Raw genomic sequence first — 16,946 nt, 5'->3', positions numbered from 1 at the left:
CGGGTAATTGTTTAGGTAATTGTAAGGCGCTTATTTACTTTTGCTGTAAATTAACGTCTACCACCATACCATTAATCAGTTTGCTGAAACGGTTCGCGATCAAGTTTAGTCAGCTTTGTTGCGGGCGCAACAAAACTAACTTAGTTAAAACGAGGTGTTTGCCTGGCAACTTGTTTGTATGGAGACTACGACTCGGCAGGGGCGCAAACATTTAAATAAACGACAGACTGAAAATTTGTCGCTTTTTCCAGCAAATTTTTTACATGGTCAATACATTTAAAGTTCGGCCCACCTAACTGGGCTGGGAAATCCAAAAGGGAAAATATACGGTTGGAAAATAATAAAACCTCGTTAGGGTAGCTCCTTAGAATTTCCGCCGCAATTAAGTTTAGGCCGGCCTGATTTATACGATTAAAGTCGTTTTTATTTTAATCAGTAGCATATTACATAAAAATCGAACGGTATTTACATTATCGAGTTCGCAGCTGTAAAAAACGCCAACAATAATAATGGTAACGGGCCGGCCAATTGTGTCCAACGTTTGGCCTTTCGTTTATGCTCGTAAGCCACCCTTTTAAAGCAGCAATAAAAGCGCATGTATATATTAGCGACGATATTCGCGTTCCCGTATCCCGGGGTCCGCTTAACAAAGTCCAGACGTCGTTCGTTTTTCATTATGCCTTCGACCGATTTTATAAGCCGAAAAAGCTCTACCCAGGCAAGTCTCGAAAGTAAATATGAGCCACCGTTAATAACATGGTCCATTACTATAAAAACAACTGGTATGCGGGGATTTAAATTGGAGATAATTTCTGGTAACAATATGTGTTTTAACAACGTTGTCCAGCTTTTTGCAACGGCCGTACAGCAGTCGAAAAAAGCCGAAATCGAAGCTGGGGTAATAAAACCGAATGGGGGTACAGTGGTTTTTTTTATAGAAATATTGGATATATTTAGAGCTGCAAATTTCGATTCCAGGTTATCTAAAATTATATTATATTCCATGGTGTGTACAGTGTAGAGCGGTTCCAAAGTGCGAACAAAAACCAATTAGCAAAATATATATATATACAAATTACAATTTTCCCATTTTGGGCAAACTAATAACAGCTTCTTAATTTTTTAATTTCAGAAACTATATATTTTATAAAATCTTTTTTCAGAAAACGGGATAAAACCCTAATCCTACATTAGCTTTTGGTAACTGTACGCAATCCAGTGGTCGTACCAATTACAATGTATAGAACCGTTTACTTCTAATACTCATCTTCTTCAGAACGCCTTCCCGGTATTGTATCACTGACTTTAGGATTGCGAAGGGCTCTTTACTAATCCGCCATCCGCCATCCGCCATCCGCCATCCGCCATCCCACCCGCCACGCCGTTTTTTAACGCCATTCGGCCACATATGGTTTTCCTCACTAGTTATTTTGGATGTTGCTAGCCCTTTACACACTTCTACATAGGTGCAGCCTGAATGTGAAACTGGAAACGTCCATCGCCATGCAATCCCAAATATGTCACAACTCGGGCTATCCTGCCCCAAAGGAGGTCAGTTCTACATCTGTTAGGGGAACGTTACCGAATTCATCGGTTGCTGTACCATCAACCCGTGTAAGGACGGTACGGGAGTTTGTCCCCAAACGAATCTTTCGCAGGCAAGCTTCTCCCCAGACGCATACGACAAAATCCCTCAACAGAATTGCTCTCATCAGCATGCCCACGGTATATGGTGGACCTGTAAAGGCAACGCCACCACAGTGCCATTCCTCGGTTGTTGCACCAAAAACCCATGCTCGCCCGGAAGTTGCACGCTTGACGATCTGGTCCCTGCCCATCTCAGCGAAGACAGAACACGGGCCTCCGTTTTCCTCGGCTCACTACAGTCCAGTGCCACTGCACCGAGCCCCAAGCCCTCTAACTGGCTCGAAGTCCAGCCCGCGTTGGTTGTGAGCGGGATTGCCCTCAATGCTACTGTTTTGACTATAGTTATCGTTGCTTTTTTAGTTTTGAGACGCTATTTAAAACAGGCCATCAACAGTTCAAACTCATCTAATCCATCGTTGGAGGAAAGCCCCGCAGGCTTCAAAGGTCAGTTAATCGCGGTGAAATTACAAGATTTGATTTTAACGGCATCACAGGTCCATGCGATCAACGAAACAAACCTGACCGCACTTCTTTTCCAGCCGCACAAAACGGACCGGGTCCAAATAGATCCCAGCCGCAATACGACCGATGTTCTGCTGTACCTCCGAGCGAGCCAGCAGCTATTTCAAACCACTCGGAATATATTCCGTACAACCGAAACCTGGCCTCTTCGGGGACCCCACAGGTGCCGCCTTCAAATCGACCAGCAGCGACCTCAAGTTATCCAGGGCATGTTCCATACAACCCAAAGCTTTCTAGACCTCCAACATTGTTTCCCAACGCCGCCGTGCTGGTAGAGGCGGATGGAAATTTCGCTCCCGAACCAAACGATACGGCAAATTGCCCGACGCATCATCCACCTCGTCCGGTAGGCTGGCCGACAACAGATGCTCCAGCCAGGCCACTGCGAAATATCCCGCAAAATGCTGGTAATCCTGGTTCAGAAAGATCAGGATTTGATTTCGGTATGACGATGGTTCCCGCGGAGAGGACAATGGGATTTGGACCGCAGATTGCCGGTTTTGACGTCAATCAACAAAGTGTGTGACCAAATACGACGCGTCTTTCAGCCAACATTGTTTTAGCACAGAGACAACGATAAACAACCACAAAGGGGTGGCAGGTAACAAGAACGATAAATTACAAGAGCCAGTTCGGTTCAGGCGATGCATCTATCTTGCAGATACAGAAGTAGAAAGCAAAACCGGTCAGTCATGTGAACTAGCTACAGTCTATACTTGATGAGGTCAACCGTAGTATATCGGCACATATAAAATTGAAGCATGCGCTCTATGCTGTGTACACCTTCTGTCTAGGTCCACTCCCTGGCAAAATCTGTCTTCTTACAAGTACGGATGCTTGTTAGGATGAGTTTAGCAGAGTTTCAAGGACCTTTTCAACATGCCATAGTTGCTTCGTGAAGAGTGGCAAGTTCAGATCTGATGTCTTTGTGCATAGCGCAGTTACAATTTGAAAAGCGAATCAACGAAGAATGACTTTGAAAAAATAGTAGACCGACAAGCGCCCTTGGCATTATAGAAATGGCGCACACGCCACCACATGTCGCCGCATGCCACATGATTAAACGCTTTGTTTGCTGTTACCTGATGTTTTCATCAAGCCATCATAAAATTGAATAGATCTATTAGGCAAAATTCTTTAGCTTTCAAAACATATTCATTTGATCAAAACTCTGCCTGCATATAGTGATGGTTCCCTCATCTCCATTCACGTATTCTTGATTTGCGTTTTTAACACAGTTTTGCAAAGTGTTTTGAATTGTTTTCAAGACGTCGGATAGACGCTCCTTTGATCTATCCACCTGCTTTTGCAGTTGATCGTTTTGTCTGGCGAGATAATTATTGTGGCTCGCCAAAGTTTCAACTTGTCGTTGCAGAGCTTGGATCTCGGCTTTTGAGGAATCGTGCAGGGTTCCTTGCTTCGTCCGTTTACGTTCCGGGTTACGATGAGGGGGCCGAACAGTGGAGGAAAGTGGTCGAAGAGGGAGTGGCTTGTCGCAATTCATTCTTCCTTGGTTCATCGCGGTGGGTGTTATCATTTGCTTTCTAACCTGAAGTATTCAAAATCCTGACTCTGGTCCTATATAACAATATTCAGGCCTTCGGTAAGCTAGAGAATCGAGTACTAATTTGGGAAACTGTTCGGTATGGAGGGAGCCAGCAGGCAAATCCGATTCCTGTTATCATATTATGTTAAATATCCGAAAGCACACCTGCCTGCAGTTATTCCCTTCACGTTCCAAGTGCTAAATCTCAGTATTCTGGTTGCACAAAACGAGAGTCGTATGTTGGGAACGTCGACCAAGAGGAAAGCGGGTTTTGTGGTTGGGGCTTGGAATGCTGTCAGCATCTCCACCATATACCCTTACCTGGGATTCAGAAATGGCTTGAGCCCCACTCAATACCAGCTTCCAGGCTTCCAAAACTTTTCCAATTTACTGGATACGGAAGACGGAAAGCTAAATATGTGAAACACAATCGGGGAAATAATCGTGGTCACAATGTTAAAAAAAACATTGCGTCAACCAGTTCATCCGAAGGTAGGCCGTTCCAAATCCATGCTCTAAAATGCAACGCTCAATTACAAAAAATTATCTATCGCGGAAGGATGCCCAGCGAAGGAGAACTATCGTTCAAAAATTGCATCAACTTGAATGCAACGGGTTTAACGTCTGGTCATATATGAAAAAGGGCGATAACGTTTTTATTTATCACTCGCCGAATCGGGCAGGACCCCCATCATCCACTGATCAGGTAAGACTGACAAAATTCCTGTGCAAATATGTTGTTAATATACTTTTAAATTGAGGGAAACCCGACGAGTCTTCTGTGCGATGCGAAAAGCCTCGAACCCTCCAAAAAGAATAATACCAGCGAGATGTTCCAGGACAGAACCGAGGATTTGGTGGCGGGAACTGCTAAAAACAGTTCGCATAGTTCACAGTGTGCATCCGACGCGATGAAAGACTCCGTTCCGGTGAGTTTGGTACAGAAACGGAAATTAATACGGGATCTAACATAACCCTTCCCAAAAGAAAATAAAAATCGTTTTCAAAAAAAAAATGGGACGTGGTTAATCTTGGTGCCAGACCTAGGGCAGCGTTCCCCGCCGTATCGTTTATTCACCCTCTCCCTCCCTATGCTGTCTGGATAAATGGACAAAACGGGATCTGGGTCGTTTAAATAGGTTTAAGGCGCTTTATTTATTTCCCCTGTAAATTAATACAGATTCTCTGTGTTTTCCTTCATCTTTCCTGTCATCATACCTTAATCAATTCGTTGCAAGTCAACGGTTCGTAAGATCGAGCTTAGTCAGCTTTGCTGCGCCCGCAACAAAGCTGACAAAGTTATCTGGTTATGGAAAGTGAAGCGAAATGTGTAAACAAGGGTAAAGCCCAAGTCAAGAAAGGATAGACAAAAGTGGGCCACAATGGCCAACCGGGTGAAGCTGAAATGGAACACCGGCTCATGCTGCAAGCCTTCGCACCCAATCTGTTAATCAAGACACTAAGTTGTATGATAATCCCTGTGAATAAATTAAACCGAAGTATTTGAGGCCGCAGCCATTTATCACCTACTAAATTAATGGTGTGGGAGGCCTCCCACCCGGCAGTAATCACGCCTTTATGGACACTCACAATCTGGCCTTTTTCTAGTAATAATATCAATAGCAAGCCAATGTCTAAGGCAGTGGGGGCCAGACTATTTCCTCTTATAACTGTAGTTAAAGAAGCTAAAGCAATGTGCGCTTCTCGTCTGTCGCAGGTAATAAGGGATAAGGACCGGATCTAGCTGACGAACAAATTACATAAAAATTACGTATTGCAGTTGAGAATATTATATTTTTAAATGATTGTTTTTATACCGTTAATATGCTGATTGTTTTTGATAAAATGGGCCCACGGCGTGGCTGGATGTTTAGAAGCATTAGAAAAACGATCCTCGTCAACTATACTAAAGCTGGAAAGTACCCTCGTACTGAATACCCGAAATGGATTACAGTCCCAACCGGAACAACGTTGCTAGCCTCCGGCAGCGATAAAACCTAAACTATCCAACTACATCAAGGGTTCCTACTACTTGGTGGGTCAGAAGCCTGAAATGGCGCAGAGAGATATGCAAAGTTTCTTGGGCGACTCTAAAGTAAAAGAATCTGCAAGGGCCCTGTCGTCTTGGCCACGCTAAAAGTCGCGGGTTCCGTTCTGTAAGCTTAGGAACGTCCCTAAACCGGTTCGGCCCTGCCAACTACTAAACCAAAGTCGTCTAATCGCCCCGCGTAGTGCGCCTTGCTTACAAAGAAGAGAACAATAAACAAATCAGGGTTGGAATCGGCTACGTTTCGAAGGTTTCGTGGCTGGGGCGACTATAGCCTCCAAGATATTGTCGTCACCGTTGCGTCGTTTGGAGGCTGTTTGTTGAGAATCCTCGATTTTGTGTTTCCAAGGAAACTCGGATGAGGCTTGCTGGGGGCGTTGAGTGAAACCCTTGAATTTTTTTTTCGCATAATTAAGAAATCGACGAGGTGCTGGAGAGCCCCAAACGTTTCCGATATGTACGTAATATAGCCCGAGCCCAATCTCATAATGCTTGCCAGTGGATATGTTTTCGATCCTAGGTAAGTGTTTGAGTACTACCATCAGGTGTATGAAGGGAAGCGGAGATTGATCCATTCTGGATATGCTGGCAGCCATGGTGGTTGTGCTTAAGCGATGGATTAATAGCATGTACATAAGCAACAGTGGTTCAATCCTGGTGGGGTAACAGAGTAACCGTTCCTTTCGTAGTTAACACATAGAAAGTACTGCTGAACTAAACCCTTCCTTCAACCCATGCAAACTCGATTGTCATAGAGCCAAGTCAACATCATTACCAGTAGCTTTAATATTGGATGTTTCAATTGTCACGTGAACAAGTTATTGTTTATATAAATTGCCCTAACGAAAGCAATGAGACCATTATGTTATGCAGCGTCCGCCCTGGAGCCCCCAATGGCCTGTTTTAAAAGTGCTAGCGGATGCCTTCGGCAACCTTAGTCCAAGTCTGGGGTGTCGCATGTTACGACCCAGACTCCAGAGCTTCGAGTCTATCCCGTAGCTCAGTTATTCCCTGTTGATTGTGTTCCAACTTCCTTTTCTGAAGTTCATACGTCATTTTGAATTTTCCCGTCTGAAACGCCCGAACCGACAACCTCTGAACAATAAATACGATTTCATCCGTAGCTTTTTGAGGAACCTGATCTGTTCCTTGGCCTCTGTTTAGCTCAAGCTCGGCTAGACGAAGTGTTTATTGGTAAAATTGGTTGGTCTCGCCTGTCTTTTGGGCCTCTGTGTAGACATAGGCGCACAACCTGTCATCCCGATTGCATGCCGTGCACTCTTTTCCTGGATTTTCCGCATCGGCTTGGCTGCCACCATGGCCATTGATCTCTGCGTTTTGTCCCAGGGCATGCGCTGCATCCCACCTTGCTTTGCAAGTCAAGCACATGTCATTTTGCTTCCATCCCAATGTCTGCGGGTCGGAGGTGGTCTCTTTGGCGCCTTGATGTGCGAACTTCGGGCCCGACCTCTTGCTTATTCGGTCGACCGGAGACTTCTCAGGCGCCTTGCGCTTTCTAGTATTTTTTGCGGCTTTCGTCTGATAAGGATTACTTATAGCGGGGGCGTCTGGTGGACCTGTATTATCTAGATCCTGCCTGACATCTTTGGCAACGGTTAGATAGATTTGCAGAAGGCTTGGAAAAGTTGTAGCTTACTGCTGGGCGCCTCATACCGTGCTAATGGCAGAGCTGTGAGATTTGAAATGTTCGTTGACGTCAGAACTGTCCGCAAAAGATATTTCTGGAGATGCATCAAGACATATAGCTTCATACCGTTGGACAAATGATTCCGCTGTATTTTGTCGGGCTCTGAAATTTCAGGTGTACACAAGTCCAGACGTACGCCGTTGCGGCATTACCGAGACTGTTTTGGGCGCGATCAGGTGATGCGGTCGTCAGTGTGACTTGGGTAAAGATGCCAGTGTTATCTGCGGTAAATTTTCAATCAGAAACCGCAAGCATAATAGTGTTATATATCGCAGTTTTCTTTCAATCCCATGAATATGCAGTGGAAAAGCATTTGGAATAATCCCGGGTTACATACCCGGAGTCACGGTCGGATGCTCCGATTCTTCGAGTGGCTCGGAGCGTCGACGTTTCAATGGGCGGCTATTTTCAGTGACGCTGGCCACAGCAGATGGCGTTGAGCTGCAAGCCATCTGCTCCCGACTTGTATGTCTGACACCAGCACCGATCTCTTGTGGTAGGTTTGCAAAATGGCCCAAATACTCATTCAATCGTTCGAAATCTCGGAACTCACTCAATGCAACCTCTAGTAAAAGTTAGCGAGATCCCACAACTAGTGATTGCTTACTTACCCGCAACGCATTTCGCTTTCCAACTAGGGCCAACCACATTATAAAAGTAGCCCCAGCTATCTGGGATTTTACAGCGATTGATAAGGTCTGTAAAAGCTTGGGTTTCCTGTAGTCGTGAAAAACAACGCTCTACAATTTGCCATTGTGATGGATTTAGGCTCCGAGCGAAGGCGATTATGACTGAAAGACCGATGTGCCAATAACCATTCCGCTCTCGCCAATTAAGGAGCTTTGGGGCCATCTTACGAAGATTTTGGACTCTTTTGTTGTCAGGGGCTACTAAAGCAAGCAACTTTTGGGCTTTAGCAAAGGCCTTTTCGTCAGCGGTTTTTTTTCTTTCTGGTTATTTTTTCAAGATATCCCTCTGCCATGGGAGCAGAGAATAGATGAACAGTGGGAGCAGAGAATGAATGAAGGGTGGGAGCGCAGAGAATAAATGAAGGGTGGGAGCGCAAACAATAGATGATGTGTGGGAGCAGAGAATAAATGAAGGGTGGGAGCGCAGACAATAGATGATGGGTGGGAGCAGGGAAAAGACGATGGGTGGGACAGCTCTATGATAGGCTATGCAATGACAGGCTTCACATACATTAGACATGAAGAAGCAGAAATACAATGCAGTAATTGATTACAGGCCGCGGAAACCAGGTGCACCACCGTTGGTGCTTGGCAATAATGTGGCACGCGACGAGCCTGGCCCTGTGCGTCACCTAATGCGAGTTCTAAGCGAGGACCTTAGCGGGGACGCAGTGGTTAAATTATCTTCAACGGCCTTCATGGGTTTTTTCCCAAGATAAGCTTCTCAAATTGTATCTGATTTGTCGGTCCGTTTTAAGTGCTACTAAAACATTTGCAGCTGAGAAATTAGTTTAGGGGGGGGGGGGGGGGGGGGGGGTGCTTTTAATGCTTGCTGGCCCGGTTTTGGCGGGGGATTCGGCCATGGCGGTTCGTGCTTTGGGACCGTCTTGCTACTACCCACCCTCTTTGACTGAATGAGCCGCTCAGGCACGTGAACCTATTTGGACACCATGTTCACGAATTCAAATTATGCTCCTCGCAACCCTCAAATACTTAGTGTGAATATTAACAAACTTCGAATTGCAGTTACAATCGCTGCTTTTTCCAAATTTACATCCTCACAGGGTCAAGCTGAGGCCAGAAATGTGCAGAAAGCTGAATGTATGTCATCATATTTATCCCTGGCCAATCCTTTAAAGATAAATCAAATTTCAGAAGACATACGCCACAATTGCGAAAACGGTTTCCTAAGTCCGCATACCGGGTTTCCAATTTTAAAAGCCAAACCAATCATCCATACATAAACTAATGTTACTACCGGTACGGCAAACTTCTGTAAATATAGCCAGAGTTACTGATGGACAACCCTTTAAGGAAGATCGGCATAATACGCTGTCCAGTGATATCTCTTGTTCCTTACGCAATCGAATCCAGAAGGCAACTCAGCGAGAAGCACGTCGAGCAATTGAGTCAAGTCTTCGATAAGCATTATGATACTAACAATGAAGATTATTTTGTTAAAGCCATTGTTACTCCCAAGAATTTTGCCGAGATTTTGGAAAATCTTCAATTATTTAAAAAAAACCTTTATTAAATTTTGCGCCTTTGCAACACTCCCGGGGGTTTTGGAAAATACCCAACTTTTACAAATATTCCAATCGCATATATCGAGGGTAGGCATAGAATCGAGGTTTTGAGATCTTTTGCAACGAAGTTTATCGGAGTGGTTTTGTTATCCGTCCGTGGGGAATGGATCGAATTTCCGACGAAATTTGGATTACCAAAGCCTGATTAAGTTCAAATTTAAAGCAGATTAACGCAATATTTACATAAATCCCGATATTTTGACGGGAATGTTTATAAAATGGTCAGACAGTGTAAGGTAGAATATGATCGCGACAAATGGCTTTATAGGTTGTCCAAAGCTAAGCGAAAAGCTTTTGGAACTTTGTTGAAAAATTATAAGATAACCGAGGCATTCGACAAGCTTATGGAATTCCCGGGTGTTATTGCTGGGCTCCAATTTGGTAATATCCACAGGTACCTTGCGCTGCACATTGACGAAGAGCTTTTGTGTTATTTCGAGTATATTTACAAAACGTGGGATTGCATTTTGCAAATAGATAATTGTCCACCTCCGAAGTTACTTGTTGATTTGGCCAGCGTTACGAAGTTTTAAAGGCTTGTTCCAGCTAGTCGCAAAGATGTACAGGATATTAAAGATATGTTTTAAGATCTGTTTCCGGCAATTAAAGATCCGATTGCGAGGAAAAAGCTACAAGATAATATCTTATCGATTTCCACGATAATTCCCAGTTTTATTACGTTTTATAAGAATATGAAATATATATTTATTGGGGCAAAAATACTACGGGAAAATTTAGCCCCCAAAAGCCTTCGCGGCACAACGCTCTTCCGATGTCTCACCCAAAAGGACTACTGGAAAGCCCCAAAGCGGTCTTACATGGAAATTGGAAAAGGCAACTTTGTAGTCCTATCTAGCCCGATCATTGAGTAGTAGTAGTAGTAGTAGTATTAGTTAACGCCGGGCTCGGCCCGGCTTGTTAGCCGGCCGTTAGCAACCTCCCGAGGGGTATTTCGGCGCGCGTTCTATCTTCTTTATTTACACAGGGGGAAAACAAAGAGGGCAGAGGCGGATCGTGCCTGACCGGGTTCGGGCCCGGTCCTGCTTAGGGGGTTAGTTCACTAACGCGACCCCGTGCCTAAGGTGTACGGAGGGTTCGTCTAACGGCTTATGCCGTAAGGTGTGGGTGAAAAGGCAATAAATTTATTCCTCGTCAGAGTTCGAGTCGCTTACGATCGGTGTCCCTAGGCGTAAAATGCGTTCGTGGCGCGCGGGGCGCTGGCGGGCCGCTTTGGGGCGGGCGCTGAAATAGTTGGTGGCTATCGAAAACGCCTCAAAGCTTTTCGGTTGCCCGAGGTTTGTTTGGAAGAATTTGCGGCGTTGGGCGCGGTCTGGCGGCCCGACCGGCCGGTTATTGTCAGGCTACGGCCAGTTTCTCCACACCGCCCGCGAAAAGCGGCAATGCACCGGGTGTTTAGGGGAGGTCCGCTTCCAACACCAGGCATACGAAATGTTTGCATCCTGGTGGTTAAAACGGTCATAGTAGGCTTTAAAATCGCCGTGGCCGGTCCTTATGGCCAAATAATGGCCCAGTAGGGGTCTTGGCAAACGCAATTTCTCGGGCTCCTTTTTTGGTGTGTATTGGAATTTCCATTCCCTATATACGGGGGACCGTTCACAAAATTCTTTACGCTACCAGTTTTTTTTTATATTCGAAAAAATGGTTTTAAGGACCGTGCCGGCACCGTTATACGTGGTTTACTAAACCCTCGAATTTGGGTCCGGCGGTCCGGCGGAGCCGGCCTTGGCTAACTCGTTAGCCCGGTCGTTTCCCGGAATTCCCTAGTACCCAGGGTACTAACGGACCCGAACTTCGGTACCTTATTTTCGAAATAAATCGACAAGATTATGGAATTCCAAAAAGGCCCATTGGGACGAACGCGGCGCGTCGCCTCTAAGACCCCAAATAACCGAGGTGCTGTCCACACCAATCCAAATCCGGGCGCCTGGCTGGGCCCTGGCTGCCGCCTATAGCCCTTTTAGGGCGCCAATCGCCTCGGCGTCGAAAACGTGGCTTTCCGGCGTAATAAATGCGGAGCCTGCGGCAAATTCCAGGCCCGCCCTAAAAGCGGCCCATCCGTACCCTATTTGGACGCAGTTATTTTCGTGTTTTTCCAAACCGTCCGTATATACCACGATATCGTCAGGTAATACCATATCCAGCCATTCTATAAAACGGCGGGCCGCTTCCTCTTTTGGGACTCCTCCGGTGGGGTCAATGCGAGAATCCGGGGCATTGCGAGGTGCGCGCAACTCTAGTCTCCGGATCCGCGGGAGAAGTTGTGCAGCCGTTTGCAGGGTCGTGGCCGAATGGCCCGAGTTGCGGGCACGAGGTGTTTCACGCAGGCGGCTGACAAGGGGGTGCCCCTTGTCCGCGAGCCTTAGTCGGGCGCCGTATTTCAGGCGGGTGTAGGCCAGCGCGACGCGGGCCGAGGGTAATCCTGCGTCCCTGAAAATAATGGACGAGGGGGTGGTTTTATACGCCGGGAGGATTGCCCGTGCCGCTAAAACCAGCGGTTTATTCAATGCTTTGAGAAATCCTCTTTGCTTATGCGCTGGGTTGTACCATGCCTCGGCTGCGTAGGTGGCCGATGAACCCACGCATGCCACCGCTGCCTTGCGAAGTGCAGCCGCAGGCGGTCCGTATTTTACTGCCCCAAAGCTTTTGAGGTAAGCAGCGACCGCCATTGTTTTGGCAGCCCTTTCGGCCACGTGGCGGCGCCCGTTTAGCCGTCGGCTAAACCAAAAGCCAAGCCAACGTATGCCCGGGTAACGTTCGGCCCCGGAGGCGCTTTGTCCGCGTCGACCGCCCGGTAGTTGGACCGGGGTAACCGTTCTACCATTAATCCGGATTTCCGGGTTGCGACCGTGCCTTTTCTTAGTGATATGGATCACCTCTGTTTTTTCCGCTGCAAAATGGATCTTCTTTTCCGCCGCAATTTCGTGCATATCCCGGAGTTTATTTTCCAGCCAACGTACGTTTTCCTCCAACGAGGGTGACGATTTCCATGTAAGCACGTCGTTTGCGTATGCCAACCGCCACTTCGTACCGTTTTTGACGAAATACGCCAAATATAGTATATATAGGATCGGGGAAAGGGGAGACCCTTGCGGGGTGCCGCACCCAAGCCGCCTAAAGCCCGTGGTCGTACCCTCCAGCCGGACTCGGGCCTGGCGGCCGCTTAAAAAGTTAATCACGAACCTGAGGAGCATTTTACTAAACCCGAGGCTCCGCATTTTCCGTATTAATCGCCCATGGAGGAGGGCGTCGAAGGCGCCTTGGACGTCGCATGCGACAAGGGTAACTTCCTCCCCGCGAGCTAAAGCCTGCTCGATATCGTGGGCGAGGGCACAAACCAGATCCGTCGCCGATCGCTTGGGTAGGGCACCGCCGTGGGTGCAGCTAAGGAGCCCGTTGTCGTGTATGGCCCAAGCTATCCGGCGTGCAACGAGCCTTTCGAGGCCTTTTCCGATGCAGGAGAGGAGGGCTATAGGCCGCCAGGATCGAACGCTGCTCCGGTCTTTCTTCCCCGTTTTCGGTAGCATCGCGACCTCGGCCTTCTTCCAAGGCGCTGGGAAATGTCCGAGTTCCAGGCAACGTTGGTAGAGCCTGCGCACCGGCTCGGCCAACGAAGCCCATCCGGCTTTTAGTAGCCGGACGGTCGTTCCGTCGATGCCCGGGGACGTGCTCGTAACCCCAATGCAGGAGCGCTCCGCCTTTTCCGCACTCACCTGGGTGTCCCAAGGGATTTTAGCCTCGTCCGCCGACCAGGCCTCCAAGGGGTCTCCCTGCAGGTTATCCTCCGCCGAAAATCGGCCAAGCACCTCCCGCTGCAGTGCTTCCGCTTTTGCTAAGGGCTCGCTCACTTGCTCGCCGTTAATAACCAGCGGCGGGGACCGGAGGCGTGGTCCGGCTCCCAGCCAGCCCACCATGTTCCACAAATCCTTATCGTCGCGCAGTTGGTCAATCCGGTGCCTCCAGTAATCCCGCTTCGCGGCCCGCACCCCTTTCGTGTAAGCTTTCTCCTCGACAAAGGCGTTTGCCCTATTTACAGCGCTCCGTTTAACCCGCTGGAATTCGACCCAGAGCCGCTGGCAGTTTTCGGTCCACCAAGGAGCCGAGCTGCCCCTTTTTCCCGCCGGCGTACCCACGACCCACGTCACTTGCTCCCATAAAATTGTAAATTCAGCTACCCACGCGTCCAATGCGTAGCCATCGGCCGCGGATCCCGGGTCCGGCATATCTTGCATACCAAAAGCAAATAACTCCGCGAACTTTGGTAGCCGGTCGTCCCTAACTGAAACGTTGACCGCCTCCGGGCGGGGGGCGCCGCGCGTCCGCAGCGTGGTATAAAAAAATTCGTGGTCGGAGCCTGTATAAAAACTGCTGTCAACCACAATTACCGTACTAGGGAGGTTGGAAAAAACCATATCCAATAAACCCCCGTCGCGGTGGGTGGGCACGCCGATATTTCCTGTAAAATGCATGCCCTGGGCTTGCGCCCATGCCGTCAGTTAATCCCCTCCGCGTGCGTCTGTGCGGCCTGGCTGGTATGCAGCAGCCGCTACGTTAAAATCGCCGCCTATCACCGTGGGTCCATTTGGCACGGTATTGCATACCATTTCCAGCGCGGCCTCAATACCCGGAGCCCTATATACATTAATAAACAATATTCCGTTAATTTCGAGCCAAAATACGTCCCGCGTATTTTGGCCCTGCGGTAACCGTCGTTGTGCGGCCCCTAGGGCTGCCCCCTTCTTGACGTAGGTGAGCACCCGGGGCCGGAACCCAGTCATGGCTTCGTAAGTGCTCGCGTGCCATTCGTCCACTGGCGCAAAAACATTATAGCCCGGGTGCGTTTGTGTAGTCGTTTTTAGCCCGCACCATGGCTCTTGGACGTTAACCAGGTCCACTTTTCTCTGGTGGCATAATTCCAACAGGCTCAGATACACACCCATTCTTTTGCCTACGTTGGCCCAAACTACGTCGAGGCGTTCCCGCTGCATGTTGCCGAGCGAATATTTCGTCATATCAATCGATGGGTTGCTTCCAAATCTATCACATCAGCGGGGCAAGGTTCGGCAGCCGCTGCGTCCTCCTCCATTTCGGCTGCCCAAACGATTTCTTCGTGCACGCGTTCCTGTTCGGCCTGCAGGAAGTTGCGGATATCCGCCCCTGCCGCCTCGCATGGCCGCGTTCTTTTATTTAAGATGCTCGATCGGGAGCTCGAGGTTTGCGAATGCTGCGATAAGGTGCTTAGGACCGGGATTGCAGGTGCTGGCTTTCGGCGGGCCGCTTCAGCCCGGTCGTTGATAATCGCGGTACGGTTGGCACGTCCGATTCTGCGGATCCCCTTTAATTTACGCTGTAAAAATCGTTCAAGCTTCCCATTTACCACCAAAGGTCGGGCAGGGCAGTTTTCATATCCGGATAGGAAATGGCCGTGGCAGTTAACGCATTTGGGGGCTGCTTTGCACGGCTCTTCCTCTGTCGCATGTTTTGCTTTACCACATATGCCGCAACGCGCTTGCCGTACGCAGCGACGTATTTCGCAATATCCCTGGCAGCCATCGTGGTGGTGTGTAATTTTGCGTGACTTTTCAACCTTCCGCGCACGTTTCGACACTCCAAAAAGCTAAAAAGGCTTTACGGGTTAAAAGAAAGACACTATCCACGTGCCCTCAGCCGTATGCGGGTCGTATCCATACTTGGAAATGTGCCAATTAATTGGCTGCTGGCCTATTGCCACGGTAATTTTCTCCTGGATTACATTATGTACGTCCTTTTTTCCGTCCAGGCAATTAAGCGTTCGGGGCATTCCAAAAACGGCGTATATATGCCAGGTTGTCGGGACAGTAACTTCCCGCGCGTCCAATGCGTCCATAATGGCCTTAACTGCGTTAGGGTTGAAAAGTTTTTGCCGTATTTCCTCAAAGGCCACCGTAATACCCCAGCCCGTGGGGGTACGTTTGGCGTTTGGGATTTTACTGTGTGGCACCGAAACCAATTCGGCCAATTTGGTGATTACCGCATATGGCTCCCTCGTCACCATCCGCAATTTGTCATTTACGCGAATTAGAATCCGGTTGGCCGGCTGTTTTGTCAAACGTTTCGGGGCTTGGGGGCGGTTCCGGCCCGATTGGGAGGGAGCTGCGGAGCTGTCAGGTGCATTGCCGGGCGTCGTACGTATCGGGTACGAGCGCGTGGCCGGGGTTAAAATTCGCGTTGGGGCCGCCGCTGGTGGCGTGGCGGCTCGTTCGGCCCATGTGACCGATTTGTTAGTGGGCGTGCCTTTGCCTTTGGAGGCCGACGACGCCGTGCCCGTCCTTGTAATTAAAATGCTGCGCCTTTCGTTGGAACTGATCGGCGAACGCGACGGGGAGCGCGAACGCTCTTTTTCAGGGAAGGTGCGACTGAGGAACCAGCCGCTAATTACATTATCAAATTCGAAAACAATTCTCCTAAGCGCGGCGTCCTCCGGGGCCTGTAAGCTTTCGAGCTTGGCTGCAAAAACCTCTTCGAGCCAGCTGCCGACTGTTTCCACGTTTTCCAACTCCTGCTACAGTGTTTTAATAGCCAGGGCCGGGAGGCTGGAGTACCTTCCGCGGCCGGCCGGCTCAGGCGCATTAGCGGTGCGCGTGTCGAGAGATACGTGTTCCGACTCGGCCTGGCCCGGCGGCAAAGCCTGCGGCGTGCTCTGCGGGCGCGCGCGGCGGTTTGAGACCTCTGGTGAGGCCATGACGACCGGCGCCCGGAGGGCGAAAATTCTTCAGCTGTTAAGCTTATTGGTATGTTTGGGTGTGAATCGCTAACAAAGGTGGGTCTAACCCATGAATGGTGGAGGATGTTTGGCCCGATTATTGAGGAATTATATCTTTATTACAAACAGCTGTTTCTAACGGCTTTTCGTCATTTTACGGAGCTTTTTACAAAAAGCGCTTTGCAAAATATAAGGGAAGAGAAAATTCCAGCCAGAAAGTTTGAAGAGACAAAAACATATTTGAACAAATTAGCGTTATGCGTTGGATTTGACAATCCCAAAATCCAAAAAATTAGGGATAATCCCAACGGCGAAAAAAGGGGGCCAAAGTATAATTTCCGAAAAGCTACATTTGTCGAATGGCGTAATGGCATATCTTTCACCAGAATTTACCTGGAACTAAAGTCAACGGGTTTTTTACACCGAATTAAATATTAGCCG

General features: G+C 48.4%; 6 protein-coding genes across 6 annotated transcripts; 4 read left to right on the top strand and 2 right to left on the bottom strand.

The window, feature by feature from the left end:
• Positions 1-465: 465 nt before the first annotated feature.
• Positions 466-1,005, bottom strand: PgNI_11624 (uncharacterized protein; the record flags this gene model as incomplete). The annotated part of the gene is made up of 1 exon (XM_031131590.1): positions 466-1,005. One exon carries the CDS (start codon positions 1,003-1,005, stop codon positions 466-468), a length of 540 nt encoding a protein of 179 aa, XP_030976667.1.
• Positions 1,006-1,503: 498 nt separating this feature from the next.
• On the top strand, positions 1,504-2,695 carry PgNI_11623 (uncharacterized protein; the record flags this gene model as incomplete). Its single annotated transcript, XM_031131589.1, has 4 exons — positions 1,504-1,551; positions 1,716-1,949; positions 2,031-2,091; positions 2,187-2,695. 4 exons carry the CDS (start codon positions 1,504-1,506, stop codon positions 2,693-2,695), a joined length of 852 nt encoding a protein of 283 aa, XP_030976665.1.
• Positions 2,696-4,168: 1,473 nt separating this feature from the next.
• PgNI_11622 (uncharacterized protein) lies at positions 4,169-4,689 on the top strand (the record flags this gene model as incomplete). The annotated part of the gene is made up of 2 exons (XM_031131588.1): positions 4,169-4,207; positions 4,471-4,689. 2 exons carry the CDS (start codon positions 4,169-4,171, stop codon positions 4,687-4,689), a joined length of 258 nt encoding a protein of 85 aa, XP_030976605.1.
• Positions 4,690-6,564: 1,875 nt separating this feature from the next.
• PgNI_11621 (uncharacterized protein) lies at positions 6,565-8,629 on the bottom strand. Its single transcript, XM_031131587.1, has 5 exons — positions 8,082-8,629; positions 7,818-8,033; positions 7,537-7,691; positions 7,420-7,452; positions 6,565-7,366 (listed from the first exon to the last, which is right to left on the bottom strand). The coding sequence occupies exons 1-3, from the start codon at positions 8,118-8,120 to the stop codon at positions 7,659-7,661; spliced, it is 288 nt and encodes a 95-aa protein (XP_030976664.1). The 5' UTR covers positions 8,121-8,629; the 3' UTR covers positions 6,565-7,366; positions 7,420-7,452; positions 7,537-7,658.
• A 48-nt stretch (positions 8,630-8,677) lies between these two features.
• PgNI_11620 (uncharacterized protein) lies at positions 8,678-9,693 on the top strand (the record flags this gene model as incomplete). The annotated part of the gene is made up of 3 exons (XM_031131586.1): positions 8,678-8,782; positions 9,224-9,260; positions 9,608-9,693. 3 exons carry the CDS (start codon positions 8,678-8,680, stop codon positions 9,691-9,693), a joined length of 228 nt encoding a protein of 75 aa, XP_030976604.1.
• A 270-nt stretch (positions 9,694-9,963) lies between these two features.
• Positions 9,964-16,943, top strand: PgNI_11619 (uncharacterized protein; the record flags this gene model as incomplete). The annotated part of the gene is made up of 3 exons (XM_031131585.1): positions 9,964-10,271; positions 10,494-10,556; positions 16,682-16,943. 3 exons carry the CDS (start codon positions 9,964-9,966, stop codon positions 16,941-16,943), a joined length of 633 nt encoding a protein of 210 aa, XP_030976502.1.
• Between the last annotated feature and the right edge of the window lie 3 nt (positions 16,944-16,946).

Source organism: Pyricularia grisea (assembly GCF_004355905.1).
Source record: "Pyricularia grisea strain NI907 chromosome V map unlocalized Pyricularia_grisea_NI907_Scaffold_10, whole genome shotgun sequence".
Lineage (NCBI taxonomy): Eukaryota > Fungi > Ascomycota > Sordariomycetes > Magnaporthales > Pyriculariaceae > Pyricularia > Pyricularia grisea.
The sequence above is the reverse complement of the archived record's forward strand: the minus strand, read 5'-3'. Positions and strand labels throughout refer to the sequence as shown.